Source organism: Aphelocoma coerulescens, chromosome 1A (genome assembly GCF_041296385.1).
Source record: "Aphelocoma coerulescens isolate FSJ_1873_10779 chromosome 1A, UR_Acoe_1.0, whole genome shotgun sequence".
NCBI lineage: Eukaryota > Metazoa > Chordata > Aves > Passeriformes > Corvidae > Aphelocoma > Aphelocoma coerulescens.
The window spans coordinates 73,974,684-74,001,302 of record NC_091014.1 but is presented as its reverse complement, the minus strand read 5'-3'; the positions used below and the strand labels follow the sequence as shown (position 1 = coordinate 74,001,302).

Genomic DNA, 26,619 nt, shown 5'->3' with positions numbered 1-26,619 from the left:
TGCTTTATTCTTCTTTTCTGTCAAGAATTTAACAGCTAGATATTAATTATTATTTCACTTAGAATATTAATAAAAATTATTTTTGTGCTCACAGTAAGGAAGTCTTGGAAGGAAAAGAGAAGATTGGAAACTAACCAGTCAGATTTTGTCCTCAAACTTAGAAGGAAGTAAAATTATTACTTTTATGATTTTTTTAGTATCATAACAAAACACTTTGATCACTCACTGGAGTGTTTGCCAGTCTTTCAGGCTCTGTGGACTGTGGGACAGACAGGGCTTGTCACATTTGTAGATTAGTGTTCAAATTCATGAATTCTGAATTATGCTTATTCATTGTTCAAGAGAGCTTGAGGTCTGAACCAGAAATATTAGTTAGCAATCTGTAAGTATCGTACTGTGTCCTCTTTCTAGGTTATGCATAACCAAAGTGGTTTCAAAAAGCCACCAAAAAGTGGTATGAAAACACCACAAATCAGTAATATGATGTTTTTGCTTGAGAGGTGCAGCATCTTTCAGGGAATATCAGTTTCTTCCAAATACAGTAGCACAGACTGTTTTAGGTACATTACAGGGCTCTAGACTATCATCTTCTGATGTATGATATCCCAATACTGCTAAAGTAACACTGAGATATCACAGGGACGGGATATCCTCCTACAGAAGAGTGCATCTGTCTGGGTATTTCTTGTGTGGTGACCAGAGCTGCAGACATTTGCAAGATGCTAATTTGTGAATCAGAAGGGGTGATAGGAAGGAATTTTCCCTTGCAGGATTTCCTGACAGAAAAAAAAAGAACGCTTTTATACCTATATTTTCAAGTTAGGCCTTTCTTCATTGCGTTTATCCAAAATATCATGCAGTTTTGCATCCTTCTCTGCCTGAAAGTCTGTAAACTTGCCAAGGTATGTCATGTCCTGTTTTTTTGTTTTGGTTTTGGCCATAGAAATTCCAGCCCCATTTTCTCCTTTTTTTGCTTGAATGAGCAGGAAAAAGAAGTCAGAGTTTGGAGAATGTCCTTTTCCAAAGGAGCTCAGACAAGTTGTTCTGCCTTAAACAATTTTGAAGCTACTTGCTTCAGGCTTGGTTAGATTAGTACCAAGTCAGGTCATCAAGTTTTAAGAAGTTGTAAGAAACTGTGGTAACAAAATTTAGTGTAATTTTTTTTTCTTTAGAACAATTAGACAAGAGAACGAAACAGAAGCCTCTCCACTTGCCAAAAGAATTATTACATTCCTCTCTTCTGTTCAGAGGTAATTCCCATTTTTGGATAACAACTTGCCATAGCATTCATAAGCATTGCTAATATAATTTGTTTCTAATAGAATTTCATGGTGCACAAAGCTTGCAAATAATTGGTTTAGGAGTAAATTGAGGGGAGGGTTTTTCTCCAAGCTTTTTATCACTTGCTGCTACCATGTGTCATTCAGAGTCCAACTCAATCAAGAGTCTATTACTGATAGCTGAACAGTGTGGTGCCTACAGATCTTTTATGATGCAAAAGTGGGCAGTTGCATTGTGAATGTTTCAAAAGGCATTACATTAAAAAAAGAACAAAAAAAAGGACTTCACATACAGGCCCTTAGATACGAAAGTGATTAATTGGAAATAGATTTTTGCTATAATTCTGTTGTTTGGAATCCTAAATTGAGTAATGGGGCTTCTTGAAGAATTTTATTTTTTTTATTGAGAGTCAAAGAAGTTATGTGAATTTTGGATGTCTCTCCATTTAGTATGTCAGGACTGCTGTGCTCCTCTAACACTGTATCTCAATGCTTCACATATCCCTAACTTTTCCCAAGCTAAAGAGTGAGCAAATAAGATTGTTTAGGCTTCCTGTAGCACAGTTTGGTACCATTACATGAAGTGGTCTGTGTGAGCATTAAGGGTTCGTGTAAGAAGCCTGAGCACTCCTCAGAAGGGAGATAGATATTATCCAAAACGCGTGTGAAGGTTTTTTTAAAAAGTAAACCAAAATATTTTCTGAAATCTTAAACCAGTGAATGACTTTGTCTTGACTGAGTGGGAGTAGTGTACAGTGCACATGAACAGTGTGTTTCATGTTCCTTTGCAGGGGGGTATATTGGGAAAAAATGTTCTCTTTTCCATTATTGCAGTCAAACTTCACATATTGATGATGAGTTGATAAAACCCCTCAGCTTAGATGATTTTCAAATATCTGTTTGCACTTTCTTGACTGATAATCAGTAAATAAACAATTAGATTCTACAAAAGTAGTCTTTTAAAAACATTTTTTCTGTGGCCATGGCTTTCATGGTCAGACAGCAAAAAGATGAAGTCTCAAGCCCCAGGAAAATGGGGGAGAATGAAAAAATATCCTCAAGTTCTTTACTTGATGGGATCAAATTATTTTTTCTGAACTGTCCTACTCCTAACTGTAAAATGCCAAAAAGTTAAATGAAAATCTGTTTTTATGATCAGGAATGAAACTGGGCTTTGTTAAATAAATGTAGCTTCACTGTGTTACCACTGAAGATCTCCTGCTGTACTGACATCTCAGAAGTTGTACCTTACTCAGAAGTTGTACCTTTCTGTCAGTGATACCATGTATGCAAACAGCAGTGATTTATATTGCATAAAATCAAAACATAAAATTTTGTCTTTGATTTCTTGCCCTATTTTTTGTTAATAGGGCAGTAGAAAACAGAAATTTAAAAAGTGGCAGGAATCCCTTTATCTCAAAAAGTGAACTTGTAGAAGATTTTGAGTAATTTTCTTTTCTTACTGTTTTCAGAGACAAAATTCTGTGCCGAGAGGATCAATTTGATCAGAGACAATAATATTTTACAGAAGAGAAAAATAACGAACTTTAAACAAGATCTCTATCAGTAATTCACAGGAAGATGTAGAGAATTTTGGTTCTATTTTTTTCCAGTCTTTTCCAGCCTCCTACGCGTCTGGGTTGTAGGTGGGGTCAAGTTGGGAAGTGTTAAAAATCAGAGAAGAACAGTTTTTGGTATGTTTAAAGTTTATCTAAAAGTAAGAAAAGCCACTTAAAAGGCTTTCTTAGCAAGTGAGCTTTCCTGATAATTTAAGAGACCCAGGTGATTCAGGGAGTCTCAACAATGTCTACAAATTTAGGTGATTCTCTGAACTTTTGGAGTTTTAAAGGTTATTCCCGTCACTAGCGGTACAGAGCACTCACCATGACTGGCAACTTTAGGGAGCATGCAGTTTTTACTCTATTGACTCTTGGCTACCGTTTTGTTCATGCTCTGCTCTGTATTCTTGACAGCAAATTGATTTAACTTGCAGCAGGAAAGAGTGTGCAAGTGTGACTGAGCAAAGCCCACAGGAGAGGGGGAGAGAAAGAAATGTGTGAATGTGAAATGTAGCAGGGAGCAAGGCGAGGATACTGAATGGCAACATTTAGGCATTGACTGTGACATTGTATTAACCTTTTTAATGGATGTATGTAATAAAGTGACATGTAAATGGAGCACAAGGGGAGATATGACACTATATCTGGAAAAGGATAAAACAGTCAGTGAATACTGGGCTATTATAGCAGTTTGCAAACCTTGGATAAACTCAGTCAGCGGTTGTATAATTGGTTATTCAATCCCGACCCTTGTTCACAGCTCAAAGCCAGGAACACTGAGACCTGTTGCCAATTTGAGTGAATGCAGTGACTGTACTCGGCCGGAGCCTAACACTGGAGCCAGGCCTTTTCCTGTGGGCTGGTTTCCACCATGTCTGGGACTGGCGCAGTGACAGTAGCCCTTTTGTTGTGAGAGGCTGGCTGGTACTCCCCTCCTTTGCAAAATGTCTAACAGCTACACAAATATAAGAAAATAGGAAAAGGGACTTACTGTAGCTTTTCTCTTACCAAGTTAAATGTAGGGGCTTTGAAAAGAAGGCAAAGTCCAAGCAATAAGGGAAACTGAAGCACATTATAGCCAGTTAAGGAAAGCACCGTCTTCTTCCAGGGTAAGATACAAATTGTGGGGGAACTTGTTCCTCCTAAATCATGCTCCCAACCTGTGCCGAGCAGCCTGGGAAGTGCTCTTTGGAGAAGGGATCCCTGCCAGCCTGCTGCAGTGGCTGCTTGCACAAGCACAGGAGCTCCTGCATGGACCCACTCCATAAAAAGTTCCAAAACATTGATGATGTTGTCACGGGTTTGTTTCAGAACCACTGGTGTGGAGGTTGTCTCTCTCCAATTATGGAGGCAGCATTCTATCAGCCAGCTAGAGATGAACAGAGGGAGTGTTAAAAGTACCTTGGTTCCCTCCACCCTCATCCCTACATAGACAACTTTCCAGTAAAAGCAAGGAGATATTTATGGAATGTCCTGACTCAGAGGCCAGCTGTTTCTCTTCTAGTAAAATGGTAGTTAGAAATAAATCAGAGAAAGGTTTGATTTTGGTTGATGAAATAATGAATATTCAGTAATATATATAGAAGATGAGCCTAGATGAGCTAATGGTCCCTTCTGGTTTCCAGCTTTTTGTGAATGAATCGGCAGTGCTATGAATCTACAGTTTCTCTTTTCCCTCCTTTTTCCCCCCACTTTTCTCTAGCTTTCAGTAGTGGGATCTTTCTCCTTTACAAGCATTATAGTGTCTAAATGTACCTGGGTTACACAGTAGTACTTTTGTCATGTCGTCATTCCCTGTACAGGGAAGGGAATTATTGACACAGTAGATTATGCACAGGCTTTTTAAGTTACAAAATTGAGGTAATGGTTAAAAATTATATGCCTCTAGATCACAAAGAGATGGGCTTGGGGGCTAATCTCTTTACCATCCTGATTTACTCTTGTTCAGAGAAAATAATACAGAGTGCCTGGTTTAATGAAAGGCTGCAATTCAATCAAGAGGTTCTGCTGAGGTCATATAATTTAAATGGTTACAGCACCTCTTGACTGAGTTACAGCCTTGATAATTCAGTACTTTGTTGTTATTTATGAGGGTAACTTTTCAAAGCAATCTGCATATCTCCCGCTAAAACCTGCTTTGAAAATTTTATACCATGATGTCATTGAAAAAGAATTTTTTTCTCTTGGTAAGAAAAGGGAAAAAAAACCCAAACCCCACACCAGCAAAATGAGAGGGGAAAGGAATGCATTGTTTTAGAATAGAAAATTAATCACTTGGAAATAGACTGGTTATTGTGAAGCAAATGCAGAAAGAGTATTGAAGTTGAGATACATGAGAAAAACTACAGAAACTCCTGCCAAGGCTTTTAATGGAAAATACACCACACGTTTCATTATAAACACAGCTTTGGGAGTGAAGAGTAACAGTGGACGAAAAAGGGCATTGTGGAAATACATATTTTTCTGATAATCATAGTTAATGTAGCTCAGCCTTAATTGAAGTATTGTATAGAGTAGCAGGAACACATTATAGTAGGGACTGTTGGAACAATTTGGGTGTTTGGAGTGTTCATATAAAGAAGGGTGTAGTACTATATGCTGGTGAACCTAGAATGGTATAGTCGTCAGGAGAACTGCACTGAAGTGCTTTGAAGCCTCTCCCTACTGACATTGAAAAATCCACTCAACGTACACCTCATCTTCTTAACTCCCCCAAATATTATCTGTGTTTTGCATTACAGCCTAATATTGTCTGCAAGGATAACGCACTGATGTCTCCCTTAGGTCAATGTTTCCAATTTAGTGAATTGTAGGTGTCCGACTGGAGATTCCACACTCTCCTGCAGAAGAGTGAGTGCTTGAGACGCATCATTAATTTAATGTAGCTAAGAGACTGGTGGGGTTAAAGGAATTTGTAGTAGCCCCACAGAGAACTACCCAAATGTAATTTAAATAGGATGGAGGAAACTTTTCATGCCTTGATTTTTTTTCTGAGTTAGAAATGTTCAAAGCAGCAATAGCTGCTTTTATATGTTTTAAACTCTTACAAAAACAGTATCTGTAGTATATATGGAAACAAGTGTTTCAATTAAAGTCAGATCAGGGCTTTGCAGAAGCCTAGCTTTTATGCAAAGCTCTCTAGAAGTACACCTATGGTGATCTTTTTTTTTCCTCTGGCAAAAGGAGATAGAAGAAGAATAAAAAGTACAACACACTGCCTACCAAGTAAACCACAAGTCACAGATGAGCTACACATCTCCAACCCTGAATTCCTGGAAGGCAAAGTAATTTTTCTCTGTTAATTGTTTTAGAATGGAATTTCATTCAAAAGACTCACAGAGAATTGGAGAATTTCTGTAGCCAAATTTAGAGCCAACCAATAGGTTCCATCTAAGTGTAGTAGGAATTTGAGGATCTAGAGGCTGAGTTTCATAAAGATCTGGAAAAAGTTTGGTTTGTGGATTGCTGCATTATATTTCTACCTTTCACTTTTCTGCCTGAGTTAGAATGAGCTTGAGATTATTTTTTTTCTTAACTAATGATCTATTACTTCCAGTAAGAAATTGTGGGTAACTGAGAAATGCGTATTTCTACCTTTTTTCCTATGAAAAAAACTCCAGTCATTTTATGTTCTCCTTAATCCTTGAACCATATAATACATTATATGCTGGCTCTTCTGTTATTTATAAAGCCAAAGCTGATGGTGTCACTTTTAATGCTGCCTACTCTGCCATCCTTGCAAGGAAAGGTATAACATATTCTGGAAAGGTATAATATGTTGCATATTATGCCCTAGTGTGACATTTACTTTTTAAATTAGGCTGTCCTTTCTGTATTCTTGATTCAGCTTGTGTTAAAGTAACTGGAAAAATGCTGTCTTTGATGTCCCAGGACCCTCCAACTCCATCATCTGCTTTAACAGGGCTCAAGAAAGTTCCCCAGAAACACATGATGCTCAGGGAGAGACTAGGAAGGTTAGCCAACATTTTGCACCAAGTGTCTCCTATGGCACTTCCAGTCCTTTAGCAAGGAAGCAGGAAACTGTGTAAATGGTGGTGTAGTGCTTAGTGACTGTGTTCATAGAACCAGGAAGCTCTAATATTAGGTCAGTGGTTAGAACATGGGAGAGAAGGGAAGCCAGCACTGAAGAATTCTTTCCTTCTGTGCTACCCTGTAACCATTGTGTTTTACATGGCATTTGACCACGTCTGTTTGTTGTTCGTGTGTTATTCCCCTGTCTGCCCCCCACGTACATTGGAAAATGCTGTTGAAGAGAGAAAGGGGGACATGGGAGGGCAGGATTGTGAGGGTTTTGTCAATTGCAAAGTCTTAAGACTTTGCTGAAAGCTGCAGTCGTCAGTGTGGTTATGTGATACAGAAATTTATTCCATCGGCTTTCAAGGTATAGACTACTTTCATTTATGCCATAGCATCCCCCCAGGATTAAGTCATTTGTTTCTCTGGCATTCTCTTAAAGCCTGGTCACAAAAGAGAACTTTCTGAACAATGGGCCTGTTATCCTATTCAGCCTTTTCTGATCTATTAAATTCCCTGTTACACCATTCTGCAATTACTCCACACCCCACCTTCCCAGACACCCTGTTCTCAAGCAATCTGGGAATTCACCCTTGTCATTTGCCTCACTCCACAGGAGCCCCACATCCCTCCACTCCACCACTTTTGATATTGACCCTGGGTCCTTTTCTGGCATACCCACATGTATCTGATATGACTCTCCTTCATATCTCCATACCAGAGGGACATTTATATATGTTTATTCAAAGACTTCTCTATCTTACGCAGAGAGAGAGGTGGGTTTAAGAGAAAATATTTCAGTCTCAGCCCTAGTTTTATCTCAGAGTTGAAAAAGAAAAACTGAATTGCATGTAGTTCTTTTTCCAAACATCTCTTGTTAGATGTGAAATAAATCTCTGTGTAAACTGCATATTGTTGAGCATTGTGTCAGGAAAGAAAGGTAGGTACCATACTGAGATATCAGTGTTAGTCACAAAATTAAATATCAAAAGATACGATTCCATATAACAGTTTGATAATGGTATTATTATTCAGAGTTCATCAGCATTTGCTGTTTCAATGTTAAAATTGAGGTGCAGCTGATACCGGACTTGGATTGATTTTTTCACAGCTGCACCAACAGTTACCTGAGTGATTTTCATGCAAGCATTAAAATTCTGCTGAGTTTCTTAGGGACTTTGAGGTGGTTTGAGTCAGTGTTCAGAGTTACCCCACAAAGACAAAGAATTAAAGCCAGGAATCCCAGCAGCAGAGCTGCACAGATCCCTGCACTTTTGGGTCCTTTCACAGACCTTTTTTTTGTGCTATATGCTCTTCATTTACAGATCTGATCTTTATTTAAAGGAGTTGTCACTCCCGTGAAGCACCTACTTTTACTGTCAGGTCTTGCAAGATTGCATTCCTGAGTATGGGTCCAGCTCCTTGTAAGGGTTTGTCTTGCTGATTCTCAGGTTATGCGTTATTCCATGTGTCCCAGTCCTTTAGTTAGTTGTAGCCTAGTCAGTGCTTGAGATCCCAGTCATACACAGAAGTTTGGGGTTGGGTGTTCTTTCAGTAGGTGCATGTCGCACTGAGCGCTTTGAATATGAGGCCAGATTCTTTGGAGAGACACCTTGTTATACCAGTCAGAGCTGTGTCAGAAGACACCTTTTTGCTTTTGTGGCCATGAAAGGTAGAAATAATCAAGATGAGAATACAAATCACTGGTACCAGATTTCTGTCTGACAGAGCAAAGTGTAGCTTCTGCCCATTCACAGCAGAACCCAGATGTCTCTTACCACCACACCGAAGAAGTGAAGAATGAGTAGGATCCTGAACTACAGATGTTGCAGAGAAGGTTGTCTCTTCTAAGTGGTTCTTTTTTTATCAGAACTTGTTCGTCGTGCTTCAGTTTGGTTTAAGCTTCCCTTTCACTCATGTTATTAGGACTGCACAGATAAATGCTTTGGAATTGCAAAAAGGAGTTGATTCCTAATTTAAGTCTAGGGGCCACGCACTTGAGCAGGCCTTCTCAAATGGGTCGTTGAGAAATCTGTAAGGATGAGTACACATAGTCCTGTCTTGTTTTTAATGAAACAAATTAGGTCCCAGAGTGACATGGACAAGTTTGTTGGATGAAGTGGGAGAAGGCTAATTCTAGGTGGCCATTGATGAGATTGGTAGTGCAGAAGTGAGAGAACTGTTTCTTGTTTCAAAGTAACTTCATCAGAGGAAATGTTGACATTTTCTGTATTTCTGGGGTCTGTCTTCTTTTTACCAGGGGGAATGTAGTGCCTCTTGATTGTCAACACTGTGTAAAGAGCTGCCTAGTGAATGACCTTAATTCTTGGGAAGGTATTCTGTTCCTGCCCTGTATTCACCTTACTTGTCTTTGGTGATTCATGAAGCCATGCTGAATGCAGATGATCCTTCTTGTGGATCTGGACAGCTGTTTGCAGAGGAAGTTCTATCATCCTAAGGTGAATGAAGGAAGTTTTAAGTTTTCTAAAGTAGTCTGAAAAAGTTTTCCTGCAGGGTTTGAGTGAGATTCCTCTCTGATAAAAAAGATGTTTTCTCTTTGGAGTGCTGGCAGTAATTTGAAGGCATAGTTTATGCTTCAATCTAAATCCTGTTGTCTTTTCTGATAAGTTCCTGTTACAGCTGTTTCACATTTACCCAGGCTGCTGCAGTTACCTGTTTGATGGCTGGGGAATGGCTCCATGTTGGTGGCAGTTTTCAATAGCCAGGGAGTGGCTGCAGAGTTGCCCTAACTCTCCTGCTCCTTCAGTGCATTGTGTAGTATAAGTACGTTTTGGATTTGACAAATGAGACCCCTTTCTTAGTCTTGTTTTTTCCTTGTTCTCAACATTGTTTTCTTTGTCTCTCTTCTCCTTTTTCCTCTTTGACTTTTCTGCATTTACTTTCTGACTTTCCTTTCCCCTTGTCTAGAACTATTATGTTAAAGAGCTATGCATAACAGACTTTTCTCTGATTTCTCTTCGGGTATTTGGGGATTACCTGTCACAGCTGTTACATGGCTGAACCACCCGTGTATCTCGATGTTATTCCTTAACTCAGAAAGAAAAATGCTTGATCAAAAGGAAACCCAGTGTATTTCCTCACCCTATTTACGCTGAAAATAACAGAGTCCAAAAAATCCGTGAATGGAGACAACTGAGAACAAACAGAACAAGTTGTCAAGGCAGATGGAATGCTGTACTTCAGTGGAGAAGCCTGTGTGCAAGTCTTGGGAGATTATTTTAGGCAAGTCCAAGGATGACATTAGCCTTAATAATTTCCACTTAATTTGACATAATGATTTTATGCGAATATCATTTACATCACAACTAGCAGTCTGATTTACTGTGAAACTACCTGCACTTCAGAAGCTTTGATTTATAGTGTACCTTTTTTTTAATGTTATTATTAATAATACTATTGTTCCTGTCTTTCTGGCATCTGGCAATCAATAATTGAGATTTTGTGTTCACATATGTTGTGCAAGAGGAGTTCAGGATGTGTAGTTGTTTAGCATCAGGCATATGTGCTTTAATTCTCACTTCCAATGGTAAAACAGTCTGTCATATTTTGAAAAAGAATAGAAATCCGGGCCTGCTGTGTGGGGTTTTTTGTTGTTTCAGGGGGATATCCTTTTAAGTTTTCTGTTTTTAATTTTTTAAATTCCTTTAATGGTTTTATTAACATCCCAAATGAGTATTTTCTGGTTCTTTCAATGTTATCATTCAGTTCAAATTATAATAGTACACATTTACTCTAGGAAGTACATACACAATGTGATGTCTGTAGTCCTTTCACTACATGATCACGTAAACTTAAAATTTAAATAAATGGGTCCAGATGGTCAAAAGATGTACGTACTGTTACCTCAATTTGATCGAACACATGACTCTAAACCAACCAGTTCCACAATATGTTTTTGATGGTTTTTAGCTTTACATTTTCAACTTTCAAGTGTATTTGTGCTTCCAGGTCACTTTCTGGTTTACTGATTTCATTTGGCCATGGAATTGCCTGATTTTCCTTCCTATTTACCTGGTTTGCCAGGACAGTGACAGCACAGGGCTTGCATTTGATAGGGTTTATCTGTTGCATACCATTTTTTAATTGAGTAACCTCATCTAGTAAATGTATGTGTATCAGAAATATATTAGGATCAGAAAACATTTTGGCACAATTTTTTCTCTTGGCAGTAACATGTCTGAGTGCATTGTTTAAATGGGTGCAGTCATTTTCATTTAAGGGAAAATTAACTTTTCTTCCACCTGCCGTTGTTCTCTGAAGAGGATTATGATACAGTCAGCAAAATGCTGACAAGGGAAAAGAAAAATTACATCAACCTCAAAAGAGGGAATGTCATATTTATCTGCTAATCTTGTAATCATCCTGGAAAAAGCCCCAAATACAGGGTGAGGGAACCTCTTCTTTCTGTCTGACTTCCACCTCCCCATGCTCTCGTTGTCACTCCTGGCAGTGTAAGTAATGGCCGTATCTGGATCCAGCCTTCCCCACCTCTGCTCCGCTGACATCATAAATTATCCAGATCTAAATGGACAACATTCATTAGCTGTGCACTTTGCAGAAAGAGCCAGCTCAGGAGCTAAGCGCTCCCCCATTTTTATTAAAAGTTAAAAAGCTCCTTGCTGTCACGGAAAGGGGAGGTTGGAGAAGGTACAATGGAGGACAGTGCCACAGAGCTAATAAATAAAAATAATAACTATTACCATTGGTTGAGTGACCCTGGGAGAAGAGCACTACTGAGCCATTTGTTGTTCCCTTTCACTTGTCAACAGCAGTGGCTTAAAAGCCTTCGCCATTGTTCAGGCCTAATAGCACCTGTTGGGAAGATAGGAAGACAGCTGTCAAAAAAAAAAAAAAAAAAAAAGAAGGAGGGAAAAATAAAAAGGAAAAACAGGGTGGGGGAGGAGGGTGGAGGCTGATGATTATGCCAGTAACAAGCACAGCTGCAGCAGGACATTTCCTGGCTTCCATTCGGAAGCAGGGCTCTGCCCCTGCCAGCTCCTCACCCTGATGCTCTCCCGGATGGGCACAGGGGGAGCCAGGAATGCCCAGGCGCTGTGTGGGCCTGTTTCTGAAAGCAGAGATAGTTAACCCAGAATAACCCCAAACCCCAAGCAGGCCTCAGTAGCGGAAGTTGCAGCTTTGTGAGAAGAGTGCTTGTTTCGCTTACTTTTTTCATTTCTTTTTTATTGCTCTGTTGCATTGGCAAATAAGACTCTTTGTCAAGACATGTAAGGAAGGCCGAGAGGTGAGGAGCCCCAGGGATCAACGGCTCCCTTTGCAGCCGAGCATCCCGAGGCCAGAGCTGCTGGGTTTTTCCTGGTGGGAAGTGATGGTGGTGGCCAGGGCTGAAAGATCGGTTATTTAGAAAATTGTCTCCTCAGCCTCATCACACACAATCCTCGCATTTGTCATTTTGAGGAAAATTACCAGCACTTCAGGACTCAATTTTTTTTCCATTTTTAAGTAAGTTGCTCTGAGATTTTCAGGTAAAAATGCTGTAGTAACTCTATGTGAATGGTTACATTGTTGCTGTTGAATTTTGGATTTGAGAAGTAGTTTGGTTGAGCTTTAGAAGGATTTCCCTGAAATTCTAGCCAAACACTGTAGCCCTCAATTTATGTTTTATGGTTATTTAGATTACATACCTTTGGGGGCTCTTGGGGCTTTGTTTTAGGGTTTGTTCAAGAAAGCATTTAATTACTTTAAAAGTGGCAGATCAGCATGAAAGATCTTTTTGGTCAAAAGATAAACCATGGAATCTCCCTAGAACATCCTTAATGATGTGTCAATACCTATAAAAAGTTAGCATATAGTCATGTCATTGAATACCTTTTTTAAATCCTTCTTACTTATCATGGATGTGCTGAAGATGTAAAAAATTAGCAGACCAAAATCATGGCCCTCTGTTAATATTAACAAGATATTAGGGGCCTTTAATTAGAAACTGGCTCTGTTGGTAGCACTAATACAAAAATGTATTTCAGGGGAATATGTATTTCGGTGGAGTATCTCTGTCCAACTGAGACAGAAAAACAAAACTGAAGTGAAATTTAATGTTATTTAATTCAAGATGTCTCTGTTCTTATGTTGTTACTCTTGTAATAGTCTCTGGAAATATTAAAATATCTTTGTGGTTTCAGAATTTCAGTGAAGTTCAGTATACTACCTCCTTCTGTCATCTGACACATGGTTTTTTGCTGGGTGGACCACTCCTGAGAAAATCAATTCCTTCTTTCATTTAGAGATGCCAGGAATTAAAGGGGCATTAGAAAGCTGAAGAACACAGAATAGGACAATTCTTTTTTTCATGTGTAGGAGAGGAGTTTTTTATTTCACTGTTGCCCTTCTTTTCATAAGGATTCCTACTGGTGTAACTTCAATTAAAAAGGAAGGGGTTGCTTCTCAGGTGTTTGAAAGTGAGTTACTCTGTTTCATGTATTAATTTATTTTTTGAATATCAAGAAAGTACTGGGCACATTTAAAAATTTAACTTTTGGGTTTTTTTAAAGTCTAATAAGGTTCAAAAACTTGCTTCATTCTTACATGTAATTTAATTAGGGGTGGAGAAAATAGTGCTAGCAGGGAGTTGGGATCATCCTAAATATTGTGTGTGCTGAAAAAGATGTTCCAGCAATAATTGTGCCGGTGAAATGCAGCATTTGGCAGAAGGTGTTCTTTGGGCCAACTCCCTGGCCTGGATATCCAAAGGCAGGTGGACCCTAATTCCTTTCCAGAAAGGGATTTATGCTCCTGAATGCCTTTGGGAATCCAAAGCACTGAATCTCAAAGAATTTCAGTGACAAAAGATATGTTGTCCTGTGCATGACATCCTGTGCCATTCACGGAGCCCTTCTCTGGGGGACACCATTGCTCATCTGCGGAAATGGGAAGGGCAGATTGCATCGATTCTTGAACCAGCCATATCCCACTGTGTATTTTAAGGACAGATTCTTAAATGGAGGGTAACTGGGCAGTGACTACAAACTACACTGTTGCAGTTGTTTTTTCAGAATAATTTGGGTTTGTCCTGCAAGTAATGCAGCCCCACCTCCGTATAAATCTGAGGCAGCCAGCAGTGGCTCCAGGCTTGATGTGGAAGGCCAGATTACTGGAGGTGTGAGTCGAGCACACACCAGCTGCCCTGGCACACAAATAAGATTTCCACACCCACAGGAGAGGAAGGGGTGGCAATTATCATACTGCAACTTGCAACCTTGTGCTTTGAAGGGTTATCAGCATACACTTTGTAGCCTTGATGGGGTCTGTTGTCACTAAGGGAGGTAAGACAATGGAGTATATACTTTAGAAGTTAGCATGTTAGAAATAACAGAGATAGAGCTGGAGTTCCCTGTTGTTCTGAGGTGAGAGGAGGAATGCAGGCTTGTTCCCTGGCTCAGCAATGTGCTGTGAAAGAGGTGGTTTTCTCAGGTATTTAGTCCTCAGAAGGGCTTTGTGAACATCTCGTTGTCAGTCCAGAAGAGTGTATGACAGAGAGACTTTCAGAAATACCTGAATTTTTCACACCCTGGAAGCAGGCTCTGTCCTGAGGCTGTATACCAATAAAGAGGATGGAAGCTGAGAAAATCTTGGCTGTGGCCTGTGTAACCCTCAAATGAACATCCACTCTTCTGATGGGAGGCTGAAGGACTGGTGTGATGTCTTTGCATTGCACGTCTCTTATGTGGAGTGTGACACTGCTGCTGGAGTGGGTGACTGTTCAGTGAAACAAGACAGTCTGAAAAGCACACAGGTAATGGAGCGACTGCCAGTGCATTCAGGTGATGGGAACTATAAAAATTTCAGACAACAACCTGGCTATTCCTGAGGGTGTCATTGATTGAGATGCTGGTTTTGGCCTCAAATCTAGCTTAAGAAGTCCTTCTGCTCTCCCCATGTCCTGCTTAGCCGTGTGTTCCTGTCTGGTGGTGTGGTTTGCAGGCTCCTTGCTTACATCCAAAGGGATAATTAGTTCAACAATTAGTTTAGTGTATCTGAAGGCTATTCCAAACTTTTCTTCGTAATAAACATCCCCTTGTTTTTAGGTTAACTTTCTTATAAGACTAGCAGTAGGCATTGGTGAGCAGTTGTGAAAATAATTGCTTTGTATATTTGCAGGTGAAGTAGAATCATGTTTCTGGTGGCATTCATAGATTATTGATTTGAATGTTAAAATCTTAATTTATTTATGGTACTATGGAACCTTTTCTGGCTATGTGAATTAAGTGCTCTTTTACTAGAAATGACAATAAAAATGTCTTTCCATTCATACAGCATATACTTCATCAAAGCAGCATGATGGGTATTGCAAAAGAGAGCAAACAACTTGAAAACAAGTGGTGTATTTTTGACCATACACAAAATTAGGTACTATGTGCAACAAGAATGCAATGGTGACCTGATATCATTGTGCACCACAGGTGACTACAGTCATCTGTGGATAAAGAAGTTGATTTTGTCCTCTGAAATGAAAAGCTATGTGAGCTAACATGTGGCCAGAATGGAACTAGAGATTCCATGAACAGGAGGGCTGGTTATCCCTGCCAGAGAAGGGAGCTTTTTAGTAGGCTTGGAAGCTACCCATGGACATATGTAGCCCAGCTGTTTCCTGCACAGTGGTTGTGATGGAGTGGTGCAGTAAGAGTCATACTGTGATGCGCTGGCCAGAGCACCACAGCTTCCTAATATTGTAACTTGAATGTTTGGTTCAGCTCTGTGAGTTTGTGCCCAAAGACTAAAAAACATTTTGTGTATAAAAAAAAACCCCAAACCCACAGAACCCAACAGTACACCACTTTCTTCTTCCTTTCTTCACTGTCCAGTCAGAGAAGCCCCAGGTAGTATTGTAGTCAGCACCACATTTTTGCTTATCACGCCTGAGCAACCACGTCCTACATTTGAGCAATATTTACATTTATAGAGGTGTTTCCTAGTGTCTGCTCCAAAAGTTTAAACTGCTTTTAGACTGGTGAAAAATTGCAGTACTTCCTGGAAGGCAAGAGAAAAATGTATGTTTTGTGGTCTTTGATTTCCAAATTTAAATACATTCTGTGTTGTGCCTGCTCATGATTCATAGTGTCTTGCCTAGCTGCAAGTAGTTCCCTAAAAGCATGATTCTGTTGATGGAGAACCATATGTGTATGCAGATGCTGCATGTCTATGTAACCTGCTGATACCAGCCATTTCTTCATAATAGTTGCTTTATTTTCCTTGCTATGAAAATTGTTTCTGATTTTGTATAGGTAAGAGCTTCTTAATAAAATATGGGGGCGTAAAAAGATAAATTTCTTCTATCTACATGTTTGTCTGCTCTTTTAAAGGAAGAGTGGAAATCTGCCCTTGATCTCATTTCCTGATTTAGACCAGAGAGGATTTGTTTTGGTTCATGAACAGAGAACACAGTGCCAGTGGGGTGACATATTGATAGGTGAGGGTTGTAGGAACGCTGAGTGGAACTGTGACTGACAGGTGGAACATATTTATGACCATAGCAGAAGGAAAAAGTGAATAATGGGTGCCAGTCAGTGTTTGCCAGTGCTTTCTTAATACAAAGGAAGGTGCTTGCCAGAAGTGGAAGGTGTATCAGCTAATGTTGAAGTTCATTCATGATAATTTGTGCCGACCAAATACTCCTTCCTCTAGGAATAACACGTGTTGGCAGGAAATGTTTGGTGGTCTGGCTGGGCATTGAGCAACTCTTGGCTTTTCTCTGTTCTTGCTACACTTCATGTCATCATCCTTGCCGAGACCAAACATCTTTCTTTTACTTTTTTCTGAGAAGTATCTCTCTTTCAACCCAGGGCAAGATCTGTTCACTGTAGTTACAGAGGAGGGAACCCTTTGGGCATCTCCTTGGGAGGGCACCCATCCTTGGACATCCAGACACCATGCAAGTGGGAGGCTCCAGGACTCGCACTTTCCCTCTTAACTTGTAGTCAACTTACATCAGCCTCTTACACTTTGATCATAGTTGTCTCTGTATAACATCAGAGCTTTCTCTCCCATTTCCTCTTCAAATATGGCTCTTTCGGTCATGCCTCATGTGGAGAGCTCCCATTCCTCACCTTGTTACAGCATGTTGGAATTGCATGCCTTTCTCTGGAAGCAGGCAGCTGCATGAGACCAAAGTTTGCTTTCAGTAAATAATCAGCAGGAACAGAGAGAGGTAATAGAGATTTGGCACTGAACACCATTCTAAGCTTGTATAAGTGGATTTCTAGGACTGTGACCCTGGAGCAGGGATTGAAAAGAGCTACTGGAGAGGCTAGGCCTGAAGGGAGTGCTGTGCTGTGGGACTGTGTGTTTGGAAGGCTGCCGAGGCAGGTCCAGGTACATGTGCATCTGTGCTGCCACTGAATTGAGAGTAGGATTAGGTCCACTCCCAAAGGGGAGTTACAATGCCTGAAAAAAATGAACTTCTGGAAGTAGACTACATTCAATAGAAATCTAGCAGACAGTGATAAAAATGGTGCCTCCTTCTTACTATGGCTTTGTATCCTCATCCATTTCCTGGATACAAACCGCTCCCTTCCCAGTGTGAAAACTTTAGGGCTTTTAAGCAGATAAGTCAGTGAAGCTGTATTTAAATATCAAATGCAGGAGTAGAGGGACAGTGACATGCTTGTTAGCATACCAAAAATTAGATTTAAAAGACATTTAATGTTAATTTCTGGAGATTATTTCCTTTCCAGTTGTGTAAGAGCAATTCAGTGGGTGTACAGATGCATCCATACCTGCAGATCAGAGCAGTGAACACAGGACTCTCACAACTCCAAGGAAAGTGGTTTCATTCCATGTGCTGAAGGCCTGCATGAGAATTACTGGCTGCTGGCATCAGTCTCCAAGTCTCATTGTTGTGGATGAGGGAGTCAGTCTGGATGGTGCTTGGCACAGAGGGAGGGTGGCGGGACCAGGGGACACCGAGGAGCCAGGGAGCTGCTGGCACAGGCGGAGGCATTCACCAGTGGGCACTGCCATACGCAGTGATGCGGAGAAGCATATGTAAGCAACAGAGGCAGGGGTGAAAGAAGAAAAACAAAATGTGCTGTAAATATCTCTAGAAAGAGCTAATGACTGATAAATGTGTTGAATAGACACAGCAGAAATCATTTTTGTGGATTAATTTGTATCTTTATTGATTCAGTCAGGCGCCTCTTGGCCAGTGTTTACTTAATGATTCCTGTTCTTCTTTCCATCTCAATCCTTCTCTTTGGTGCCCTATCCATAATCCTCTTCTGCAACAACATGTAACATGTCTCATAGTGTGTCTGGGACAAAAATGTTTCCCAAACATTAATGAAATTACTGTTCACAAACAACCTGTGAACAAGTCTTGTAGATGTATTCATACTGTGCTGTGACTTGGGATTGGTTTACTATGTGCCATAGGATCTACACTGCAAGTAGGTATTGGGGGGGATTCTTAGCTCAAGTGGGGCTTGAAAAAAGGAAAGGGGGTAATTCTGGGGTCTTCTCAAAGATTGAATTAGGAGGCATTGTGAATCATCACCATATTCAGAACAACATGTGTAGCTTTTTGGAAATACAGATTATTGGAATACATAGCTGTCCTGATGCACATCCAAAATCTGTCACTATATAGCTCCGATTTTGCATGTAAAAAAACGTGGTTTTGGGGAATCCAAGAGGAGAGAAATGGTTAGAGTAGGGATTAGGAATAGCAGTTCCTGTGTGCAGGCCATCTTTCCCGGTTTCAAGCTGCACATTAGTTTTACTGACTTTCCAATGAATCCAGAGAATACCTGCATTGCAAACAAGATACACCATTTATTTCTTCCCTTAATTTGACAGCATCATCTTCCGAATGAAGTCTGAAAAAAGCTGAACAAAGGATGACTTTGTTTCTGTATAATTCATGGAACCTCTACTGTCGTAACTTTTTAAACAGTTATTTTTATTTAAGATATGTAAATTTCAAATCTTTTTTTAATGGGGTACATAAATGACATAATAAATGTTTCTTTCCAAGATATGGTGCATAAGGTATTTCACAAACAGTTACTGAAATGTGATAGGTTGAGTATATGAATAACATATTTTATGTAAGTACAATATGTTAACATGGTATATAATAGAATTAGACAAGCTGTAATCTAATCTAGCTGTTTAGCTCCATAAAGATATAGGGGTAGGGAAGCTATTGTCTTTTGGAATTAAAGTTCTTCTTAAGTATTAGCAGAAGGATGATTATTTGCTGGTCCTGTATCAAAATTCTGTTGAAGTGTCTTCTGTAAAAATGGCAGTTCAAATCTAGAGAGGTTTGAAACCAAGTTCGGACATCAATTTAATATGATTGCTTGGGGTTTTTTAAAGGAAAAAATATCTATATAATATTATTTTGAATAGTTAACATACAGTATTTCAACAGGGGAAGCACTGATTAGATCACCACAATCTATTTTATGCCATCAGGATTGCTGAGGGGGCTTATAATTGTGTTAAATTTTCATATTACTCATATTCACACATTAATGAACAGATGCATTGTTACTATTGGGATTTTGCCATTTGGCCTTTCACATCTCTAATCATGATTTCCTACTGAGATCTTTACCGTTCTCGCAGAAATTCAGTCATTGATACATGGCCGTCCACCGCATTCATTACTCCCCGCTTGTTTGTCCGCGGCTCTCCCGGCATCACCGGCGGGCTCGGGTTGCTGGGATGTAACACGAGTCTTCGGGCGGGGGACTCCGGCTCTCGGGGTTGCACCGACAGAGCTCAAACTCCCCCCGGGAAAGTGACACCGGGACCGTCCCGGCGCCCCTCCCCAAGCGTCTGCGAGGGGCCGGCGGGCAGGGAAGCCGGGAGGCAAGCAAGGATGCAGAGAAACGGGGATGCGGGCAGGCAGCGGCCGGCGGCCAGCTCAGCGGGGCTCTGGCAGCCCCGGCGAGCGTCTACTGTAGCTTTAAGGCGGCAAGTTAGACAGAAGACTTGTGTTTCTTTACGAGCGTACCACGGCGAATATTTTGTCTAGCCGCGGGGGAAAAGCTTTGTCGTGGACTTTGCTGACAGTGGACTTAAAAGTAAGGCAGGCTGCTTTTGGTGCCTGGAGGCTCTGGAGCCCATTGTCAGCTCACAATGTATCCCTATTGCCGCATTCCTGCTTTGCAAAGGTTTGTTGGCTTTTAATGACTGACAGCTCTCCGCCGCAAATGCCGCATTTGCTCCGGCCTGTTTTGCACGCTGTTCCGGAGTCTTTAGAAAAGCACAGAGGAATAATAATTATAAAAATTAATAAAATTATAAAGAAAAAAGGAAAAGTGACGGTGTTTATCTGACCTATTCACGTTGAGGAAAGTGTTTTTCTTCGTGGGTGCTTGGAGGGGACGGACGAACTTCAGCAGTAGCTGCGCAAGTGCCCGGAGTCCGGCGGCGCCTCCAGCTCGCCAGCCCCGGCACGACCGTGCTCTGCGCGACAGCTTCTCCCGCCCGCATCCCTAGGATTTCATGAGATTTAGAGATAAGTTTTAGAGATTCTAGCAGAGAAATCTCACTCGGGCAAGCCCGGGGATCAGCACAGGGAGTGCCCGCGGGTGCACAGGAGGAGATCGGGATGCTGCAACGTGAATAAAAATGTCACGGAACAAAACACCCTCCTGTGCTGTCGGTGGCATCCGAAGGTTGTCGCTGCTCTCCCGGCGAGATGCGGGCGTGGGGCTGTGCCCGGCTCGGATGTCTGTCTGTCTGTCTGTCTTTCCGTCTGTCTGCGCACAGCTGTGTGAGAGCAGAGGCGAGGCCGATGTGAGATGCAGGACAGCATCCCTGTGCCCGTGGCACGGTAGTTCCCTATGCATTGATCCTGCCTTGCGGGCGGCGGGTTCAAGGAGCCCGGGCTCGTTCAGCCCCCGGGAGCGGCGGGGGCTTTGCGCGGAGAGCGCGGCCGGCAGAGCCGCCCCGAGGAACCGCAGCGCCTCCGAGCTCCAAGTTGGGGCTTAAGAAAGGAGGCGGAATTAGCCAAACGAGATAATGAAGGTTGCTCATAATGGTTTTTACTGTGGGGAAAATTAACCAGTTGCTAATAATTGTATGGTCTCTAGGCCAGACGGTCCCTTTGATAAGTTAACATGTACTCCCTTTATGCTCCTGGTAGGGGGTAAACAAATGCCTGAACAAATACAAATACACATAAACACAAATGTGGAGAATAGCAGTATATGTCTTAGATCCAGATAATAAGTGTGGGTATTGTTATTTAGATGGCACATACTGGGACACTTATCTTTTAGTACACTCCATTTTCTAACTGAATGCAGTGCTAATCGTGGGATTGAAAGCTATTGTAATTGTGTACCCATCTAAATGCTGACAAGAATATACAATTACATTGTTTGGAATTGAGTTTAATGTTCTCTGAATTTTATTAGCATTTATATTTACTTATGCATTAAAATTCTACACAAAAAGAGGTCAGAACACAAGAGTTGCAGACATAAATATCAGACCTATCCACACCCTTGCTGCATTTTTCCTGAAAATACTGAACAAATATATTTTATTTTATTTTATTTTATTTTTAAAGGAAGTGATAGAATCTGAAATGAGCAAATAATGGGTTTCCATTCTAAGCAATGCCTTTTCTCCCTTTGGATTTTGCAGTCTTCTAAAGCTTTTTTCCATACCCAACTTTTTATTATTATTTATAATGCGCATGTTACCGGAAAATCTTTCCACAGTGTGCTTACCACCACATGATGTTTAAACACACATTATAAAGTGGATGTAATTGTAAAGACTCAGAGGGATATAATTACATGTAGCAGATTTAGGAGCTAATTCTTTGCTTCTCTCTCTCTTTCTCTCTCTCTTTACTCCGCATTTTATCAACATAATTATTTTTTGACTGCAGACTAACACCCAGAAACTGACAGGCATCCATTATAGGCAGCAACTTGTTCACCAAATTGAAAAACAATGAACTGCAGGTTTATATGTGCCCATTGTAATACAGAATTACCGGAGCTTTGTTCCACTAGAGGAAAAAGCTAATGGTTTTGAAACAGCAGGTGACAAAACACATTCAGTTTTTTTTCTTTTTTGTTCCTTTTTTTTTTTTTTTTCTCTTCCCTCCCCTCTTATCAGTTTGTTGATGAAGTCATTACGAACTGGGGCCCAGAATAGGGTTGGCCTTATTTTTAGCAGATAGACTTTTAATGAGTTCTATTGTGGAGACAGTCATGTTGATTTGCTTACATTTTTTTTCCCCCCCTTCACTCAGAAACTCCCAGTATTGAAAAGCTACTATCAAAGGACTGGAAAGACAAGCTTCTTGCCATGGGATCAGGGAACTTTGGAGAAATAAAAGGTAACGCTGTTTCTGTGCTAAAGGAAATTAAGAATGAATATACAGATACCACTGGCTTTATGGAACTTTGTCTGCTCCTCTTCCCCTCCCCTTCAAACATGGTAATTTGGGGTTTAAATGAAATGTATGCACTCCCATCTGTGATAATATAAATCAGTGAAATGGTATATTGCCTAAGTAAATGAATTTACATTAAGCTTTTGTTGCATATATCGTTCTGTGTTATAAACTAACACATCCTATTGCTGGATTGGGAAAAAAAATTCATGTATCAAATATATGTGATATCAGAACATAGCAGACCTCAGCTTCTAAAATCTGAGGGTGATCTGAATTCCTTGTTAATTTTGTTGATTTTTGGACAGATTTTGATGATGTTGATTTTTTTTTTTGTTTACTTTTTTTGCATGTAGGAAAAAATAAAAAGAGCAAAGTTTGTGTAATGATACCTCTAGGTACTGAAATTAGCCAGTGCAGATTTTAAAAGACAGCGTACAACATCTGTGCACTAAAGCATGTTCTTTTAAAGCCCTACTCCAGAAGGAAAATGACAAAATTTGACCACTCTCCAGCAGCAGTAGCTTCTGCTTTGCCAAGATATTTCCCATTTTTATATATCTGAGGTCATTTTAGGGAACCTGTAGTTGTTTGTTTTCATGTAATTTAATATTTTTATAATTCCTCTGCAGCACGTATGATGAGGAACTCACTCAAAATACACATGTCAAAAATTGTAAGTTTTCAGAGCAGCCATTATCACTCTGAAAAGAAACAGTGATTCTGATTCTTCTCCCATTTATATCAGTGTACATCTGGAGTAGCAAAATCCAAGCCAATGTTGTTTTGGAAATGTGAAAGTAGAATGAAATTAAAATTAAACCCTTCTCTCGTGTTTATAAACTGGATTTAGTTTCTCTCCATTATTTTTGGTATGTTTGCTTACTAATGTTGTCCCTGATCTAGACATCCTCACTCAGGCAGGCTCCCAAACCTTGTGCCTGACAGGTTTAAGGACCGTGTGCACAAGAGGTGGGCAGTATTCAGGAAAGCATACAGCACAACGTGCTCTCACAGGTTAATGGATTGGTACATAGGCAAAGAAAGTGTTATTTTAATTACACGGGCCTTCCAGCCTGTCACCGATAAGCCACCAGCATTAGTTTGTGCTATTCCACTGACTTACACAAGTAGGAAAATACGCCACTTGTTTCCCCAGGCTTCTCCCTAGGAGGCTATAATTCAAAGACATATATTCATTACCTATGTAGAATAACTTCATAACAGAATATAATGCTCCAGCCCCCAATAGGCTGAGATGATGTTGTTGTTGTTGTTTTTGTAATTATGATGATGATGATTATTATTATTACTACAGAGGGCCAAACCCTGGGTTCTTCATTCCTGCTCCATGTGTGTAAAGCAACAGGTCATAAAGAGGAAGGGCAGCCACTGGGCTTACCTGGGAGTTCTGGGTTTTGAAAGCACATAGTTTTAAAATAACATCATCCTTTGCCATGAACTGGTGAAACATCTTTAAGATGTTTCAGGGACAAAGTATGAGGAGACATCTTTCATACCCACTTTTGGGAGTGTATTTCAGCAGATCTTGCACACTGTATGGAGCTTCTTTAACTCTTGATGCACTGGAGCCTTTAGAAGGACTCCCAGTGATTCTCCAGTGCCTTTGGACTGCGTAGAGCTGCTCTGAAGAGTGCTGTGCAGTGAGAAGGTGGTCTGTTCCCAGTGCCTATGATCTTGTTCTTTTGGAGGGCAATCTTTTTTCTCCCTCCCTGTTTTAGCCTTTCACAAGCTAAACTTGAAAGCAGCAGCAGCCAGCTATATGCTACCATGAGAGAAACTCAACAGTCCTTTCAGTCGTGCCTGGGGGAAAGGATGGGGAGCAACAGCACAGCCTCAAAGAAGACTTTTCTTAGCTTTAATTTTTGGTTTTTAGCTTTATATTTTGAACACAAATCGAGTTATTGTTCTGTAGCTCTGTTCAAAAGCCTCACATCTGAGGCTTTTTAGTGCAACTGTGGTTCTGTGGTTGGGGGCATGGTTATTAGGTGTTTGGATCAAATTTGGCAGTAAGCTGTGAAAACAGGCACTGGTTTATTTTTCCTACTGACTGCCGTGACAGTTGCAATTATTGTCCATTGTTCCTAGGTGGCTAGAAAGGAGGGAGGATACAATAGAGCATTGCCCTCTGGGGGTAAATGAATTTGACTTACAGATTCTTGGGGGGTCAGGGAGGCTGATTATTTAGTGCCCAGGAATGTGGTTTTCATGGCACCATCAGCCATGAGCAGCCAACAAACAATGGCTCAGCTGTATTGCAGCTATATTTAGTGAGGCAGCAGGAAAGGTGTGCAAGTTGAGCTGCTCTGTACCCACATACACGTGTACAAACACACATATATTATGCTATCAAATGATTTTGTCCTTCTATAGTTATGAAGTTCTCCAGTTGTGATTTTTTAATTAACTTCTCTCTCTGTATTTGGTCTGACAGCTGCGTTTTTTCCACTCCTCATTTCTCTATTAGTGATATTTGGAAACCCCCACTTAAGTAGTGTCTTATTATTAATACACCCTGGAATGTGGACAGCACTAGAAGCTGTATTGCCCAACTGTCTTATGCACTGAATAGTTTTTTCCATTTAACTGTTCAAAATTTCATTGTGTTTTTCATTAGGTCTGGGGGAGTTTTAGTATGTCGTGCTAAAGTCTCAGCACTAGGCTACATATTGTTAATGCCCAAGTCTGTGTTGCTACCATTGAGTTTTATTCTCTGGGAGAGATTAAAAGAAAGGGAGATGAAGAGGAAGACTTTATTTTCTATTAGCATGATTTCTTTTAAGTTAGAAAGCAGTAATATTTTATTAAAGATAAGGGAATTGGTGAATGGTTAGAAGTCACGAGATTCCCATGTTTTGTATTCAGTTGTTTCTCTTAGTTGCTTTGTTACCTTTGGCTGCTACTTTAGACCCCCCTTTCTTCATCTGCACGCCTATAAAACAGGAGAACCGTCACTGAGTAGCTGCAGAGAGCCAGCTGCAAACTTCAAGATCACAGTTAGAAGGATCTATATATCCAGTTACAAATTGAAAAGGAAATAAAATGTTTTATTCCACAGCTTGACTGAAAGGTACTGCAAGGGAATACTCTTAAAATGGGGCAAAATCTAGAACCTTTTATATCTGTAGAAATTGTGACTCAAATACCTGTGTTTGTTCAGAGAAATAGTCTGGGACTAAATTACAAGCTTGGCACTAGAGATTTCTTAAGAAATTCTGTTTTGATATCCATGGAATTTTTACTCTGCTCAAAACAAGTCGCTGTATAGTAAAACCTACGAAACGTGCTGTTAAATTGAAGTATTTTAAAGTGAAGCTGTAAAACTGTATATTGAATTGGTTGAAGCCTGTTCAAACTTACTTATATCCATCATATTCAAAACCAGGGCTCAAAAAGCCTCTGGATTATTCATGGATAATGCAGGTTATTGGATTCAGTGGAGCAGAGAGATCTTCAGGTCTCAAACCAATCGTCTACAGGAAGGAAAATCATTCCCCTTTTCTGCTGTCAGTGTAACTGCCTTGTAGCTGTGCATTGTAGGGGGAATGCAGGTGCTGTCCTCCAGTGTTGCTAGGAAAAGGTATAAAAAATATTTATTTCTTAAATATCAGTGATCATCCCTATATATAGAAAATTAACATGAAGCTTCTCTTTCACTGGTGCTGGGCTTCAGGAGCAGTGCTGGCCCCTCAGGTGCATCATGGGTTGTCCAGCCTTGCTCACACTGGGGTGAGTGAGGCAGCTTTAGCCATGATGAGAACTCTTCTTAAAACTTCCTCGGTGTGCACAAAACCTTGCAGCTAATCTTGTCCATCTCTCTATTGAGACTTGTCAAGACATAATAATGCATATTTTATATATTCCCCACTTAGCTAATATTAAATAGGCGTGTAGAACAAAAGGCTAAACAGACTTTCATTTCCAATCTTCCTGACTTGGTTTTCTGTTGAAGGCATTGTTAACAGTGATTGTGCCCAAGTCTCTCAAGAAAGACTGGGCAAGTCTGAACGTGATACATTTTTGTTGTTGTTGTTTGAAAAACCTTTTCTATTGTGCGGGTTAATTTGTAAACAAGTCAGGTGAAGTGTTTTCTGTACTCACTGTGAAAGGGATTGTCGTTCGGTTAAAATCAGCTCTTCATTGTATCCGCTTAAATCTAGGTGACTCCAGAGACTGTATCGGAGTAACCACAGATTTATGGATATAATTGAAAGCGAGATTAGCCTACCAATCCTGATCTCTGGTTCACGATAACACAGACATTTGTTTTGTGTGAGAAACTGGGTTCCAAATTCCGTGAAGTATCAGTGCAGGTATTGTGTTA

General features: G+C 40.3%; 1 protein-coding gene across 4 annotated transcripts in view; it reads left to right on the top strand.

Moving 5' to 3' along the window:
* Nucleotides 1–26,619, top strand: part of SOX5 (SRY-box transcription factor 5) — a 288,474-nt gene that overhangs the window by 105,956 nt on the left and 155,899 nt on the right. For 3 of the 4 annotated variants that reach the window (XM_069003507.1, XM_069003506.1, XM_069003505.1), the window contains exon 6: nucleotides 22,131–22,217. In XM_069003507.1, coding sequence (XP_068859608.1) covers nucleotides 22,131–22,217 — 87 coding nt within the window. Of the gene's footprint in view, nucleotides 1–1,172; nucleotides 1,251–22,130; nucleotides 22,218–26,619 lie in introns of all 4 variants that reach the window. The other variant, XM_069003504.1, reaches the window with a different exon arrangement.